Source organism: Pholis gunnellus (assembly GCF_910591455.1).
Source record: "Pholis gunnellus genome assembly, chromosome: 10".
Lineage (NCBI taxonomy): Eukaryota > Metazoa > Chordata > Actinopteri > Perciformes > Pholidae > Pholis > Pholis gunnellus.
This window is the reverse complement of record NC_136537.1, coordinates 14245362-14259985: the sequence shown is the minus strand read 5'-3', so window position 1 is coordinate 14259985 and position 14624 is coordinate 14245362. Positions and strand designations below refer to the sequence as shown.

The 14624-nt window shown below is 43.5% G+C and overlaps 1 protein-coding gene across 1 annotated transcript; it reads right to left on the bottom strand.

Moving 5' to 3' along the window:
* Nucleotides 1-6369: 6369 nt before the first annotated feature.
* Nucleotides 6370-9810, bottom strand: rtn4rl2b (reticulon 4 receptor-like 2b; the record flags this gene model as incomplete). The annotated part of the gene is made up of 4 exons (XM_079167641.1): nucleotides 6370-7215; nucleotides 7742-7972; nucleotides 8063-8289; nucleotides 9762-9810. The coding sequence occupies 4 exons, from the start codon at nucleotides 9808-9810 to the stop codon at nucleotides 6370-6372; spliced, it is 1353 nt and encodes a 450-aa protein (XP_079023767.1).
* Between the last annotated feature and the right edge of the window lie 4814 nt (nucleotides 9811-14624).

Genomic DNA, 14624 nt, shown 5'->3' with positions numbered 1-14624 from the left:
TGGCTATTCCAACAGAAGATCTGTGTAATCACTAATGTCCTCTTCAAAGTGGGGCAGATGAATGCAGGCCCCAAGGGTTGTGCTCCCATGTCCTTTAATCGTTTGCAAGATTCCCAATTGTTGACTTGTGACAACAAAGAAACAAGTGAGAGAAAACCCTGCAGAGCAACAGACGAATGTGCTTGTATACTCCAAAGTCAAGAGCAAATATGGTGTTACCGGAATAGCAATACCGTATACACGTGTCTTCAGTAGAGGATGTGGCAGTCACATTTTTGGGCATTCAAAACAAAATTGTCTGAAAGGACGTCACAATTGCGTCCGTGCCATCAAACATGGGCTATACAACCTCCCAGAGCGAGGCGGTGTGACTGACTCACAAGCGCTCAAAGAATAACTGTTCTTTTGTTCACAACCAACTGAAGAACCACACTTCATCTGGGCCGTGCTGTCACTTTCATTCTTGCTGTCCTTACCATATGATTAAATCTATCACTCAGTGTTTCACTCTCTCTGAAACAGACCAGACACAAAGACGCAGAAAATCTCTGATGTCTTTGGATCCCAATCTGTCTTTGCAGTCTGTTGCAGTGTATTTTTAGCCATGTGCGTAAAGCTTCAAGAGCGAACAGACCGTCGGACAGATGTGCCCTGTCTTCACCCCGCGTTCCTCTTTTTCTTCCAAATGACTCAAGATCGGATGCACAGAGCTCCTGGTTGCGTCCACGCTGCACAATGTGCACACACTCACAAACACTCGCATGCACCCGCATATGTGGTTATATGTAACCACACAACAGAAGGCAGATATTTCATTCAGAAATACATTTCTGAATGAAATACAATACAACATTGTATTTTCTGAATCTTTAAGACTCTCCAGTTGTAACTTTGTAATGTTAGTGTGAAACATTGCCAATTGGTTAATTAAAAACTTGAGCTCAACCGCTGCCAAAAGAATGTGAGTTAACTAAACCAAACGTGAACAATTCTGAATTATTGTGATGTAAAACCAATTTAGTTGAGTTCGCCGATCAAACAAGTTCAATAAACGGAATATTTTAAGTTCAATCAACAACTGTTTAGTCACACTGACACACGTTACAGTTAAATTGGCTTTGCAGTTACATTCCCTCAGTTTGAAGAGTCACACAGGTCTTTGCTTACAGGTCTCTGCTCCTTTGTACAAAGATGATACGTGATGCTGCTCACATCTTGTTAATAAAAGAAACAGCAAGTATCCATCGTGTCTGTCTTTTTCAAACAAGATAGGAGAGTCTGGAGACTTTTAAAACTCAAACCAAAAATGCTGGAAAGTCTCATTTTAAGGGTTAAATAAATAGTTAAAACTATTGAATTTACATTAGATTGATGATAAAATATGTTGGAAATATACTTTTTACTGCACTACATATATCTGATAGTTGGAATTACTAGTTCAGTTTCAGATTTAGATTTTAAATAAAAAAGCTTGTAAAGCTTTGACAATTCATTGCATTGATAACATTTAAACCAGTGGTCCCCAACCTTATTGGCCTTTTATGTTTCAGATGTCTATGATTTGTTAGCAGTCCAACCAAAGAGATATTTCCCCCCTAAAATACATACATGAAAACCATTTAAAAACCAGTGGCATTAAATAAAACAGTACAAGTTAAAAGCAACCTCATTTTATTCTTCAAAAGTCTCCTTTTTGGCTTTTTGTAAATATTGTTTTGGTAAATATTGCTTCACACTAATGATTTGGTGGCATTTTATCCAGTGACACTCACACACACACACAAGCAATGGGCACTTTATTTTTTCAGTGGGTGAACTCATGGCGACGTCTCTCTGTGTAGTGAGGATAGTCAGTGTTTCGATGATTTATTCAGACAGTCAGAGGATCTCCTCATCTCTCTGTTTTCACTCGTTTCCTTCCTCTTCCGTTTGGTGAGTTATCCGGAGCAAAGGTTCGCTGCTCCGGAGGCTCATGTTTCCACACGCTGGACAAGTGAGCTGGTGAGCGCAACGGTGCCGCAAATTATTTTCATCAATTATGGATGTCACGTTGAATGCAGCACTGCATTGACACATGGTAATTTAAACCTATTCTCTTCTTTAACGTCAAGAAAAGACGACCTTTGTATTGTGTTCGATTGTTTCAGGGTAAAACGCGGGTGAATAATTAATTTCATCCTCCAGAATGTTCCTCTCGGCCTCTTTGTTTTTCTTCCTGGGCCCTCTGACGTCAGGGTGTGAGTCTCGGTTCTTCCTATGCAAATAAGAACATGTGTGAGGGTGAACGTCATCGAACACGCCAATGACACGCAAACAATCACTCCAACTCACATGAGCCAACACACAGGCTTGGTCAAGACAAGCATAACCATGTGGGGGAGGCAGAGAGAGAGAGAAAGAAAGACAGAGAGGGATATAAGTGTTGGAGTGATAGCTTCAAAGACTGAGTGACAGCATATGAAAAGCAGGCAAACACACAAAAGAGAGGAAGAAAGGCAGAGGCAAGAAAAATGGGATAGAGAGTTGGGGGAGAATGAGTGGGCACAGTGTATGATAAGCGCTCGTCATCAAAGTCTGATGACTTCAGAGGAATTCTCTCTGCTAATGGTCTGGTTGTGTTCCGGCACCGGTAAAACTGCAAATATGTCCCGTGGCCACCCAGGCAGCTGCTTACAGGCCTAGAGAGCAAACGCCTACACTTCTGCCATGAAATAGCAACTTGGAAATCCAGGAAGTGTAAGCATGTTGGTCACGATTCAAGTTTTTGATGTGCATGTCTCGAGGTGGTTAACTCTGGCAGGATAAGATATCAGTCGTCCATTACTGCCTTCTGCACATTTCTGTGAAATTCTGATCCATAGTCCTTTTACTGAACTTCAAAGCTGCCGCCAAAGCTGTTTTACGGTTGATTTTTGTTCAATATTTATGCTTCTTAGAGTTGAGCTTAGTGACAATCTGCATGTAACTGCTCATCAAAAGCTTGAATCGACCAGAGTTCTTTGACAATTCTGGACAACAGTAATGATATTTATTTTGTTTCCTATTTCACAAATAATGTCCATGAAAAGTTTGAACCCACATGCTGTTTGAAGCCTTGACTGCCAGAAATCATGTTCTTGTTTTTATGAAAAACAAAATCCTTAAAGAAAAATACTTATTCGCTTTACGGTGGTATCAATCTTTCGCAAAACTGATCCTTCAAACCGCTAACATCCTGACATCAAAGAAAAACTCAACCCCATGGATTATTTGACATTGTAATACTGTCTGGCAAGCACCTGCGTGTAAACTTGTTACCGTCAGTACTTTGGGATGAAAAGAGAGATAAATGTGAATAGTTGCATTTTGGGGACAGCACGGTGTTGCTGATTACAATTTCGTATCTTGATGGAAATTTGGTATCTTTTGCCAGTGGAGATGTTTCTGCAACTTTTTTTGTGGTTACAACATCCACTGGAACACAGAGAGCATGCTGACAATGAACCTTACTCTTCCTAAGTGCAGCCTAACAGAGCAGCTATATGTCTGTAGACTCTTTTAGTTACATCAACAAATTGCAACTTTTACTGCTAGATTGTTAAATGTTGTTGCTTCTGCAGCAAATCACGGGACAATAAACCAATCAAACCTCTATGACACTGGTTCATACATCAATTGGTGAATTACCAACCTCAGATTTAAATTGTTTGAATTTAAACTTCTTCGTGGTCAAACTGTGCATGTTAGAATTGAGGAAATGAAAAGTTCAGAAAGAAAGATGCTGTTAAGGACAATAATGTTTGTGGGTTTGAGGATTTGTCTGCTGTGACCTATGACTGGGAGGAGTGAAGAAGCTTTCGTCACAGAGAGGAGAAAAATAAAGGAGAGAAAAGAAGAAGAAAAGAGAGGTGTGAAAGTGATGAATAATTTGTGAGCTTGAAGATGAAAACGATTAGAGGGCCGCTCAGCGAAACTTCTCTGAACTTTATAACTTGTGTAAGTGTGTATTTGCACTTAGAAGTTTATGCAACACATGAGTGTATGCATCATTATCAAGCCGTGAGTTAATCTGTTGAGGGGGTGTGCTGACTCCGGGACACATCGTCACATTTTCATCCTGGAGTGTTCCCCATTCTGCCCCTTCCCTGAATCATACACACACACACACACACACACACACACACACACACACACACGCACGCGCACACGCACACTACACTTTGACAGCTCATCATAATATGGCCCAATATAGCTGCCTTCTGCACATGGTGAGAAAAGTGACTGGGGCGAGGAGTGAACACAGTTGAGACCGGTGACCTTCACCAAACACACCCACATTTTCACAAGGGATTTCTTACACATTCCCATACTTGTGTACACGCACACACACACACACACACACACACACACACACACACACACACACACACACACACGCTACAAATATCACCTCCCCTTTCTAAAAGGTTTGACAGGAGCACCGTGACGCGACTCTCTGAAAGAAATAGTCCAGACTGTTGACTTAATTGAATGATGTCAAAGTTATCACATGTCAAAATGAAAGACTGCGCTAATGATACTGACCACATTCTTGCTCATGCTTCTCTCATTTTACTGTGCTTTTATTGTGAAAGTGTAAAATATTGCCTGTCTCAAGTTCTATTCAGAAGGCTACTGATTCAACAAAATGGTGCGATCATCACTTAAGGTTTCTACTATCTATAGTTATCTGTATACATTGTGTTCGTGCTGATGTGCCAGCTCACTAACTTTTGCACATTCTTTCTATTCCTTTGTGGCATCCTTAGCTAACAAAGACAACAACAGTGCAACACCCCACACACTTCTGTTTTGATTGTTTATTTATTTTAGTAAAGCAAAACACTTTCCCAACAAGTTTTTAAAAAATACAGGTTATCTTATAAAGTACAGCATTAATATGAAAGAGATGATTTGATGTATGACAGCTTGATTGTCCTCGTGGTCTGTTTATGGTCTCTCGTACCATACAATACAAAAATCAGATGAAATCCTTGGATTTACCAAATGTGTTCAGATAAAGCAGACACATTCCCATGCATTTCTGAAACGATACAGTTTTCAAACCTTGGGTCCGAGTAGTTTATCTGCGGGATTTTTTCAACTTTCAATCCGAGCTGAGAAGAAATACATGCAACCTTTTACATACGCACACAGCCACACTGACAGAACCATTACAGGTCAGTGTGTAATGTAACAGGAGCCAGCAGGAACAGATACCTGAGGCATCAAACAACACAAAGGGCTGTAAAGGAGTCAGCCTTGATGTTGTTTTTGCCTTTGTTCTGTGTCAGTTTGGACAAACAGACAAACAGGAGCCATATTTCTAAAGGAAAAACAGACACATACACACAGGCATTTTAAGAGAAGACCTAATCAAACTGGTCTTCTCAGGACTTTGGTTATTAGTCAACAAAAACTGAATCACATACACACACACACACACACACACAAACTCAGAACCAGGAGCACAACATTTGTCGGTTGCCTGAGAGAAGAAGACGAGACAAAAAAAAGTGAGGGGCAAAAAGAGGAGTTTCCACTTTTCATTGGTTTGCCTTCCATTTACAATCTCAGTATCTCTTCTATCCCCACAAGCTGTCGTTAACTGAATGTTATTAATATGAAAAGTAAAAATCCAGCTAGTCTAAAGTACAGAGCAGTTTAGGATGATTGTATGTACAGTCATGATGCGTGGTATGTACAAGTGTGGGTGGTGGTGGCGGTTGGCTGGCATCTCTGGGATCCCACAAGGTTTTGAATCTGAAGGAGAGAGGAGAGCCGCTCTTGACTGCAGTTGTAATGATCCTCTCATCCTTCTCCGCCTTTAGATGCATATCTTAAGCTTTTTCTGGTACCATTAACCATCCCTTTTATTCAGAGTGAGGGACAACGTAAGAGGTGAGTGGATGTTGTGCACTTGATATATAAAATAGCTGTCGACGATCCACAACGCCTGCGTTGTTTACAGCTGATATTAAAAAACTTCTGGAGACATCACCAACTGTCTCTGTGTGTGTTGTGTCTCTATCATTTCCTCATGTTGTTGTAGGTTTCTGCCTTTGTACCGTCACTATCAGAGTCAGTTTCCATGATCTGAGCCCTGCTTCTTGAAGCCTGTACTAATCAGCAGCAGCTACTTCAACATTGAAATCCTGCCCTGCTCTACATCAGCTCAACGGATCCCTGCACTTTACAACAGCTCCCTGCTGCCTCGCCTGCCTGTCTCCTGCATCAGTGTAGCACCTCCTGCAAGTCGAGGAGGTAACTGAAAGGAATCACGATCCAGGTTTTTGTTAGAATTGGAAAGAGAAATCAGAGGGGGAAAAAGGGAATGGAGGAGAGTAGAGTTCAGCCAAAAAGGAAATGGATGGAAAATGTGACTACGGAGAGGGAGAGGAGGCGGAGGAGGGATAGGGAGCTGGGTAAGGAGGACGACGAGGGGAAGGCTGGGTTGTTGTAGCCTGGGGGGCACTCCAGGTCGAAGCAGGGAATGGAGGCGTCTTCGTTTCCGTAGTTGGCCCAGTATTCTTCTTGGTCCAGCTTGGGGAGCGCCACCTCATCCGCCGACAGTTCATACTTGGAGGAGAAGGTTTCAGAGGGGGTTTTGGGGAGGTACTGAGGTTTTCCCTCAGTGCTCTTCTTGTACGAGGCCTTGGATGAAGATGCGGGCTTGTGCTTGGAGAACCACCAGCGGGTCTTGGTGCTGAAGGTGGTCGTGGTGGTTCCTGCCAGAGAGCCGGGGTCAGGCAGAGGGCAGAGGGCGAAGTCCATCTCCCTGAGGAATCTGAGGTCCTGGCCGCGACGTTGGGATGGTGAGGTGCACATGAGCTCAGAGGAGGAGATGCGGGCCTTGCGGAACCACTCCCAAAGGGAAAGGGCCTCACAGCCGCAGGACCAGGGGTTATCATTGAGGCGGAGGAACTGGATGCCTTGGGTGTCTTTCATGGCCTGGCCTGGCAGCTCGGCCAGGGAGTTGTTGAACAGGTAAAGGATGGTCAGGCGGCCCAGGTCACGGAAAGCCCGACGGTTGACCTGCCTGACACGGTTGTCGTGGAGAAGGAGGCGGTCCAGGTTGACCAGGCCTCTGAACACATTCTCAGAGAGGGCACGGATGCGGTTTCCATGCAGGAAGAGGTGGGTGAGGTTGACCAGATCTGAGAACAGGTCATCCTGCAGAAAGTGGAGCTGATTCTCCTGGAGCAAAGTCAAAATACAAGAAGATTTAGTGCTGTGGAAAAGTTCAGGAAAATGAAGGCTGTTGTGTGATTCTAGTTAGAAAAAAAAAAATCAGTGGTAACTATCAACTTTGATAGGAGGGAATTAATCCCTGCCATAACATATATGTACACTTGAGGTTGTGCTTGGTTAATCGTATGATGAATAGTGATTATTGAACCTGAGATGTGCTGCACTGGTTCTAGATCTTATGAGTGTTTAAATATTTACATATAAAATAAATATAGTCTCAGTTTGCATTTGTGTGACTATGTGCTGTGCGCAAATCACTGAACCTACTTAAAACAATTCTTCAACATGCACTGTGCAAAAGTGTGTCTCTTTGTGTGTGGGTGTTCAGCCTGCATGTTGGCAACTGATGTGTCCATAAATTAATTCTGCAACACAAGTGTGTATTCCTGAAAGCATCATATCTACAAACTCATGCACGACCGTCAAATACGTATTTTTGCACGTGTGTGTTTAGTGTGTGTGCTGGTGTTACCTGCAGGTAGAGGAATTGCAGGCTGTACAGTTTGAGGAAGAGGTCATGGGGGAGAGCGGCCAGCTTGCAGCGATGCATGTGCAGGCTCTGCAGCTTCTCCAAGCCCCTGAAGGCTCCACCTTCCAGGCGCTGTAGCGGGTTATCGCCCATATCCAGCTCCTCCAGCACCCTGAGGTTACTGAAGGCCCCGGCCTCGATCCATGTGATGTTGTTGCCATATAGCCAAAGCACCTGCACAGAATGAAGAACAAATCATGGGATTAGAGAGGAGAAAAAAAGACAATTAAGAATGTCTGCAAATACACACTGAGACATTTGTACCTGTGTCTCGAAGCCAAAAGAGTCCGCACGCAGTTCTGTGATGCGGTTGTTCTGCAGGAAAACGCGCTGTGAGTCATATGGCACACCGGACGGCACTATGGTGAGGTTCTGGGACTGGCAGCTGACCGTCATGGGCGTGGGGTAACAGACACACAGCCTGGGACATGCAGATACCCCGCCCGGCTTCACCACCACCAGCCACAGAATCAGCCACAGAGATAGTCCACCTGCAGAGAGAGAGAGAGAGAGAGAGAGAGAGAGAGAGAGAGAGAGAGAGAGAGAGAGAGAGAGAGAGAGAGAGAGAGAGAAAGAGAGAGAGAAAGAGAAAGAGGAGGTTAATTTTCTTGAGAAAAAATGGAACACAATTGGAGGTCCGGTTAGCAGCAAATGACCATTGTTGCAGCAGTTAGTCTGCGAGACAAATAGACAAAGAAAGAGAGGTTGATTTCAGCTTTTGGCACCATGTCTTTCCTCACTGTCTGTCTGTCAAACCTGTTGCTGTCGACAGTGATTCTTTTTAGCACTGCTGTGCTGTCGCCCGTGACTTGATGATGGCTCCCAGTAATTTGGGGTTCATGTATAATGTAACCAGGTTACATTACAGAAATCATTCACCCATTCATATCCACCTTGGAGACCACTTTACAAAGGTCTCCATGGCTGTTGTGACACTGTTACATAACTCTGTATTTAAGCTTTTTAGAAGAGCAAATCTCCACAAATCTAATGAAACGGACATGTAAGGGACAAGAAACCTGAATCACACGTGCCTAAATACGTTAAATTAACCTGTTTCCTAGTTCTCAGGTTATCAAAAGGACGTTTCCGTTGAGAGGTTTACCACGCAGAGGGCACGCGTAAAACCGGCAACCAGACCCGGATCAGTTTCGGTTCTTATCAATATTGCAACAGCTTCTTGGCACAGCTCGGATAACGGCGTACAAAGGTGGCCACCGGGGGAAAAGCACATACATATAATAATGATGCGGTTCCCATTCAGCTGTTGCGTGCAAGATTTTCCAGTGGCTCACCTCTTGACCTTTAACATGTCGGACTATTAGCAGCGCTGAGGGAGAACTGGAGACTGGGCTGTCAAGTAGAACGAGACACCTTTCTCAAGTGTTTGCACGTCTTATTTACTCCAAAGTCGACACGAGATTAGGAAACAATTGGAATCGTGTGCGCATGATTCATATCTTCATGCGTAAAAGAGATATGGAGAGATTGAACGAGGTTTTGGTAAACTTTATAGGTGAGCCAAAACAGACAAACTAACTTGATCACGTGCTGTAAATTACGTTTTTCTTCGATATCACATCAATTCATACATAAATTAGATTTTGTTCTTGCTTTTACTGTCACATTTTTGCGCTAAAATGCTCCAAATGTGCGCAGTCTGTCTCCCTCTATTCCTCTAAATGTGTAAGATCCACAATTGACAAACATGATTTTAATTTTAATGGCTGCAGCTTGGTTAACCATTCAAATTAGGCCTATATGCAAAATGACTGCACGTAAAAGCATCATGAAGTCTATAAATGCAGTTGTTTTCATGCAAGCATTAATGTGATTTTCAAGTTTAAAATATGAATCTTCCGTAAACTTGTTACTTGTTAAAAAAAGACGACGGCAATAAACGTACTAAATCACAACACTGCATTGCATTCAAACTGCAGGTGCATCAAATGGAGCAACTCACCTTTAAAGTTGCGTGCGCTGGAGCGCCTCACGGTGCAACGAGTCCCCATCTCGAACCAAAGCCGAAAGCGAGTTAGCCTGCGCGGCGTGTAAGTGCCTGCTTGCTGCTATCTCTGCTGAGGTTCAGCTCTGGTGAGTGAGTTGCTGCGGCTTCAGGCAGTGACGTCCTGGAGTCCCGGGAAGCTCTTTATACCCGCGGCATGGTCTTCGCCCACTGTGTGGGCAGCGGAGGTTTCTCTCTACGTCAGCCCGGGAGGAGGGGTGAGAGTCACCGGAGGAAGCGACAAGAAAGGCAGTGATGGGGCGGGTTTTGCCACTGTCTTCACTGTGGCGTTACCTAAGAAAGTAACGCATCACTGTCTGTGAAAAGTAAGATTGTGACTAGATTATTCATAATGATGAGGCACTTAAATGGCACCACAGAACACATTCTATTAGCCTACATAAGAAATGTTAGAACGCGAACAAAGTATTCTACCTTTTGCCATTGTTTTTAGGAATATATCCTGAATTTACTCTTCGTGGTTTGATGAAATTCCGTGTGTGGGAGAGAGCCAGCTGAGGAGTGGGATGGATGGAGATTTGGGGTGACAACAAACTAAGAATTTCTGGGTTAAAGTTTAAATTGATTGCGTGACTTCTAGTTAATTAGAGTGTTGGAAGACGAGGCGGGAAAACTCATTTGGCATTAAAGCCAAAAAATCATCTGTCTCATAGTGTAGGCCAGTTTTGGAAAGAAGCCGAGAGCCGCCTACAATTCAGAACAACAGATGAACATGATGGGGAAACCCAGCAGTGGAGCTAAACGATCCAACACGACATATGGACTGAATGTGAGGAGGAGAGGTGACATACAATGACAAATATCCGTGGGACTACACTGTACATCCAGGAACGTGTGTCACCAACAAATACGATTTTGCATTTATGAAAGATTATTTAAGTCCTGCTGTAAATGTTGTAATGGGTAAGACGGACGAAGGATGTGCTTGAGGACGCTGTTACCTTGGTTTGCTGGGGAAGATGCGGTGCGGCATGTAGGTGGGACACGGAGGTCTTCTGCATGTAGAACAAACTGTCAGTGCAAGGTGGGCCAGGTTTACTCACAACTGATTCCTCCCTTCATAACATGGGTCAAGGCCCAGTCCACCATGATGCACATCGTCTGTTCCACAGTGAACAAACACTCACCAAAACCTGCTCCATGGAAGGTCATCTGCAAAGCCAAGCTGTGAGCAGCGCAGGGCATAAGTTGCGCTTCTGGAGTCACGCTGTTTCTTGGCTGTGGTGTAGTGATTAGTAGAGGCAGACAGCTCACCAGTCAGGCATTAGTCTCCATGGGGGTCTGTGTGACACAGAAGGTCACATGTGTGAGTGTGTGGGGGTGCATGATATGTATTCACACTGTTCTTGGCCCCAGGGCAATTGGGGGAGGCAGCCAGCTCACCAACCAGACTACATTCTTCAGGGAGGCTGTGGGAGTGTGTGTGTGGGAAGTTCTTAGTGCCCCTTCCACAATATTGATCAAGTATCCAGGCTGACGTGTGCATACCTGTGTGTGTGTGTTTGCATTGTTTCTGATTTGAGACTTGTACACACCTGTTATTTAAACATTGTACTGTTTGTGTGTAGATGTACACACACACACACACACACACACACACACACACACACGCATGCACACCTCCACTCCCAGATCCCCTCTCTTACATCTTCTCACTAGCCTGCTGTGTCAAAGTGAATCACGGGCACACTCTGGCATTTACTCTGGTGTAAACACAGCATGTTCAAGGATTCTGTCCTGATCCTAAAAAAAAATGTGTCGCTGACTCCGTCTATAACCCCCACAAACTCACAGACACACACACACACACACACACACACACACACACACACACACACACACACACACACACACACACACACACACACACACACCCTTGTGTGTGGACAGAGTGTGTGCGTCTGTCCACTGGGTACATCATGGCCTACAGGTGAGAAAACCCAGAAGCTGGAGCTTTTGGGTTTTATTTTCTTGCCTCCTCATAGAACTTGGGCCGGATCACGAATCCACCAATTAAGATATGTTCATGCGATACAGAACATGAAACGTGACTGCATGGCAAAACAGCCAAGTGTACTCAATGATCTCAACAATAGCTGGTAGTTAAATACCAACGTTTTCCACATCCTTCAAATCCAAGCTATTAAATGCAGCGTGAGGCTGATGTGTGTAGAAGAGTATGAATCAGACAAAATGTGGGTGTCATTTGGGACAGCAAAGGTCTGACAAGACTTTGTTAACAAGATAATGAATCATTTGATATTTAGTCGCAGCAGAAGAGAAGCTTCTGATCTGCAACCCATTTAAATAAACGCCTGCTGAGGTTCTTTAAGGCCTCGAAATTGTGGTTAAATGTGAGCGTTTCAAATGTGAGCGTTATTTTTTCAACATAGAAACAACCCCAGACCAAGAACGAGCATGGGTGTCCACATAGTTTTCTCCATATAGTGTCATTCATTTTTCACTGCATTCTTTTCCTTATTAATAAGAGAAACCTAAACGTCGCCGTGTTTATTAGTCTTGAGCAGTTATGTGCTTTGTTTTGAGTTCCAACCCAAAACACAGATCGTCAATAAGCTCACTGTACACGTTGTAGCCTGTTCAGTCATTCAGTGTCAGAGATAATTTGTTTTCCCACCAGCTCCCCGCAGCAGATGGAAAGCAACACGTTAAAGCTGAGAACAATTTTTTCTGTTGCTCCAATCAACGAGAACAGACATGAGTTAGTAAGGCTGTCAAATCTATGGGTGATAAAGACATCTTAAGACCCTGCGACAGATTCAGTCCGTTTAAAAAAAGCAAAACAGCACGTAACAAGTCACCTCATTAACAGACTGGCGTGTCTGTATCCTACACTCCTCCCCCCTTCGCTCCTATTTCTGTCACACATTTGTTTATGCAAGTCTGTATTTTTAAATTGCCAAGATACTGAGGTTTTAAACATGACAGACGACAGACTTCGAACAGTTGCAGGTTTTCTGGGCTCACTGCGACGTCACACAGCAGGCCTACAGAGAACTAGAGAGAGGCTGTTGTGGGGGTTGTTGTGTCCCTGTTATTTTAGGTTATTCTAGAGAGATGATTCTCCACTAATAGAAACAACATGGCAACTCCTCCCCAGACTGCAAAGAGTCTGATGACTGGAGATGGCAGACTGGCTTATGAGGCTGCTGTGAGTCCTTCAGGTTTGGACCTCAGTCATAAAATCAGATCGTTCCTTAAAAGAGTTCTCCAACAATCTAACATCGCAGTCATGAAACATTTTTGAACTCATGATGGACAAAATCGATGCAGCAGCAGAACCAGAGACATCATGCATTATTTTTATTTGTCAACAAACGTGCAGCTGATGTCACATGAAACACACCAGTCAATCAAAAATCCACTGAAAACATGGACTCAGTTAACTGAACATTGGAAAAACAATTCAGGGTTCAGTCTTTAAATATCACTTTAATGCCTATTTTTTTCATTGCCATGGTTTTCAACATACTGTTCCATTTATTTCTACTCCATAGTCATTTTTAAGATATTATGTTACTTACAATTGCATTTTCTATACCATCTGTAATAGCTGTTGCCTGCAAGGACATACTAATTAATTATTCCATTTACCATACTACTTAAGTTCATATCAATAGGCACAGTTAATTTGGGTCAAACAAGCAGAAGAGTTATAGAAGAGTAAGAGTGTCTTTTTCCAATCCATGTCAACAACGACTTGTTTTAATAAAGAGTTCATGTGTTTGTATGCTCTCCAAGTAGCTCTTTAATCTGACTTCAGGTGCAATAGACTGGAATCTGCTTCTACAATCTCACCTTCATCGGAGCCTTTTCGTCCACGTTCAATCTGTCTTTCAAGGCTGGTGAATTTCAGCTTGTCTTTTTGTCCCATTTCACCAATTTGACCAATTATCCTGAAATCTGTCCTGTTCATGGGATGCAGATTCACATTGTTTCTGGTTTGTTCTGAGTCTCTTACTGAGCCTGTTAAATAGCTTGGCCTCTGTGGTGACAAAGCTGGCTGCAGTGTAGGACCATCTACCATCGACAGGGGTCGCCCCATAAATGCCTCTGGCTGCCCACTCGTCTCCTCCACACGTGCTGATACATTCTGTCCACCAGCATTGTCAGTCTCTTTTCTCAAGTTGTCGATAAAATCGTTAGTGGCTAAAAGCACTGAAAATCCTGTATCCTTCAAACCAGTAACATCTTCACTCTCCAGGTAACCCAGGATCAGCCTTCTCAGTAACCGACATGAAGATGTTATCTCCTCACTGGGCTGAAGTCCTAGCTCCTGACTTACTGCACTGAGAACAGTTACTGATAAAGTTACAAGTTTCTCCTCAACATCAGCCAGTAGCAATTCCCACTCACTATCCATATTTGCTCAGTCTTTGAATTACTCACAGCTTGAAGAACGCAAGAGTGCTTTGTTTATTTTCCTTCCACGTGTGTCTTTTCTGCTGCATTGGTGAGCTGGTAACTGCTGCCAGCCTGCTGCTATGTGTGACTTTTGTCTGTGAAAAGTGCTTTATAAATACATTTTACTTACTTACTTACTAGCCGACGTAACAAGCTAGCTCGGCTACACTCGTCCACAGCGATGCCATCTGCTCCACAAAAACATAACTTTTTCCAGCTGAAAACTTGCTTAGACCGGGCGGAAACACCCAAAATGATGTTGCACCCTTAAAATGAACAGTCCGAAAACACGTCCATCTTCGTTTTGCAACTTTTATTAACAAATTCCACGGTTAAGCACAAGCACATTTTGCCTTCAGCCTGTATACATCACGT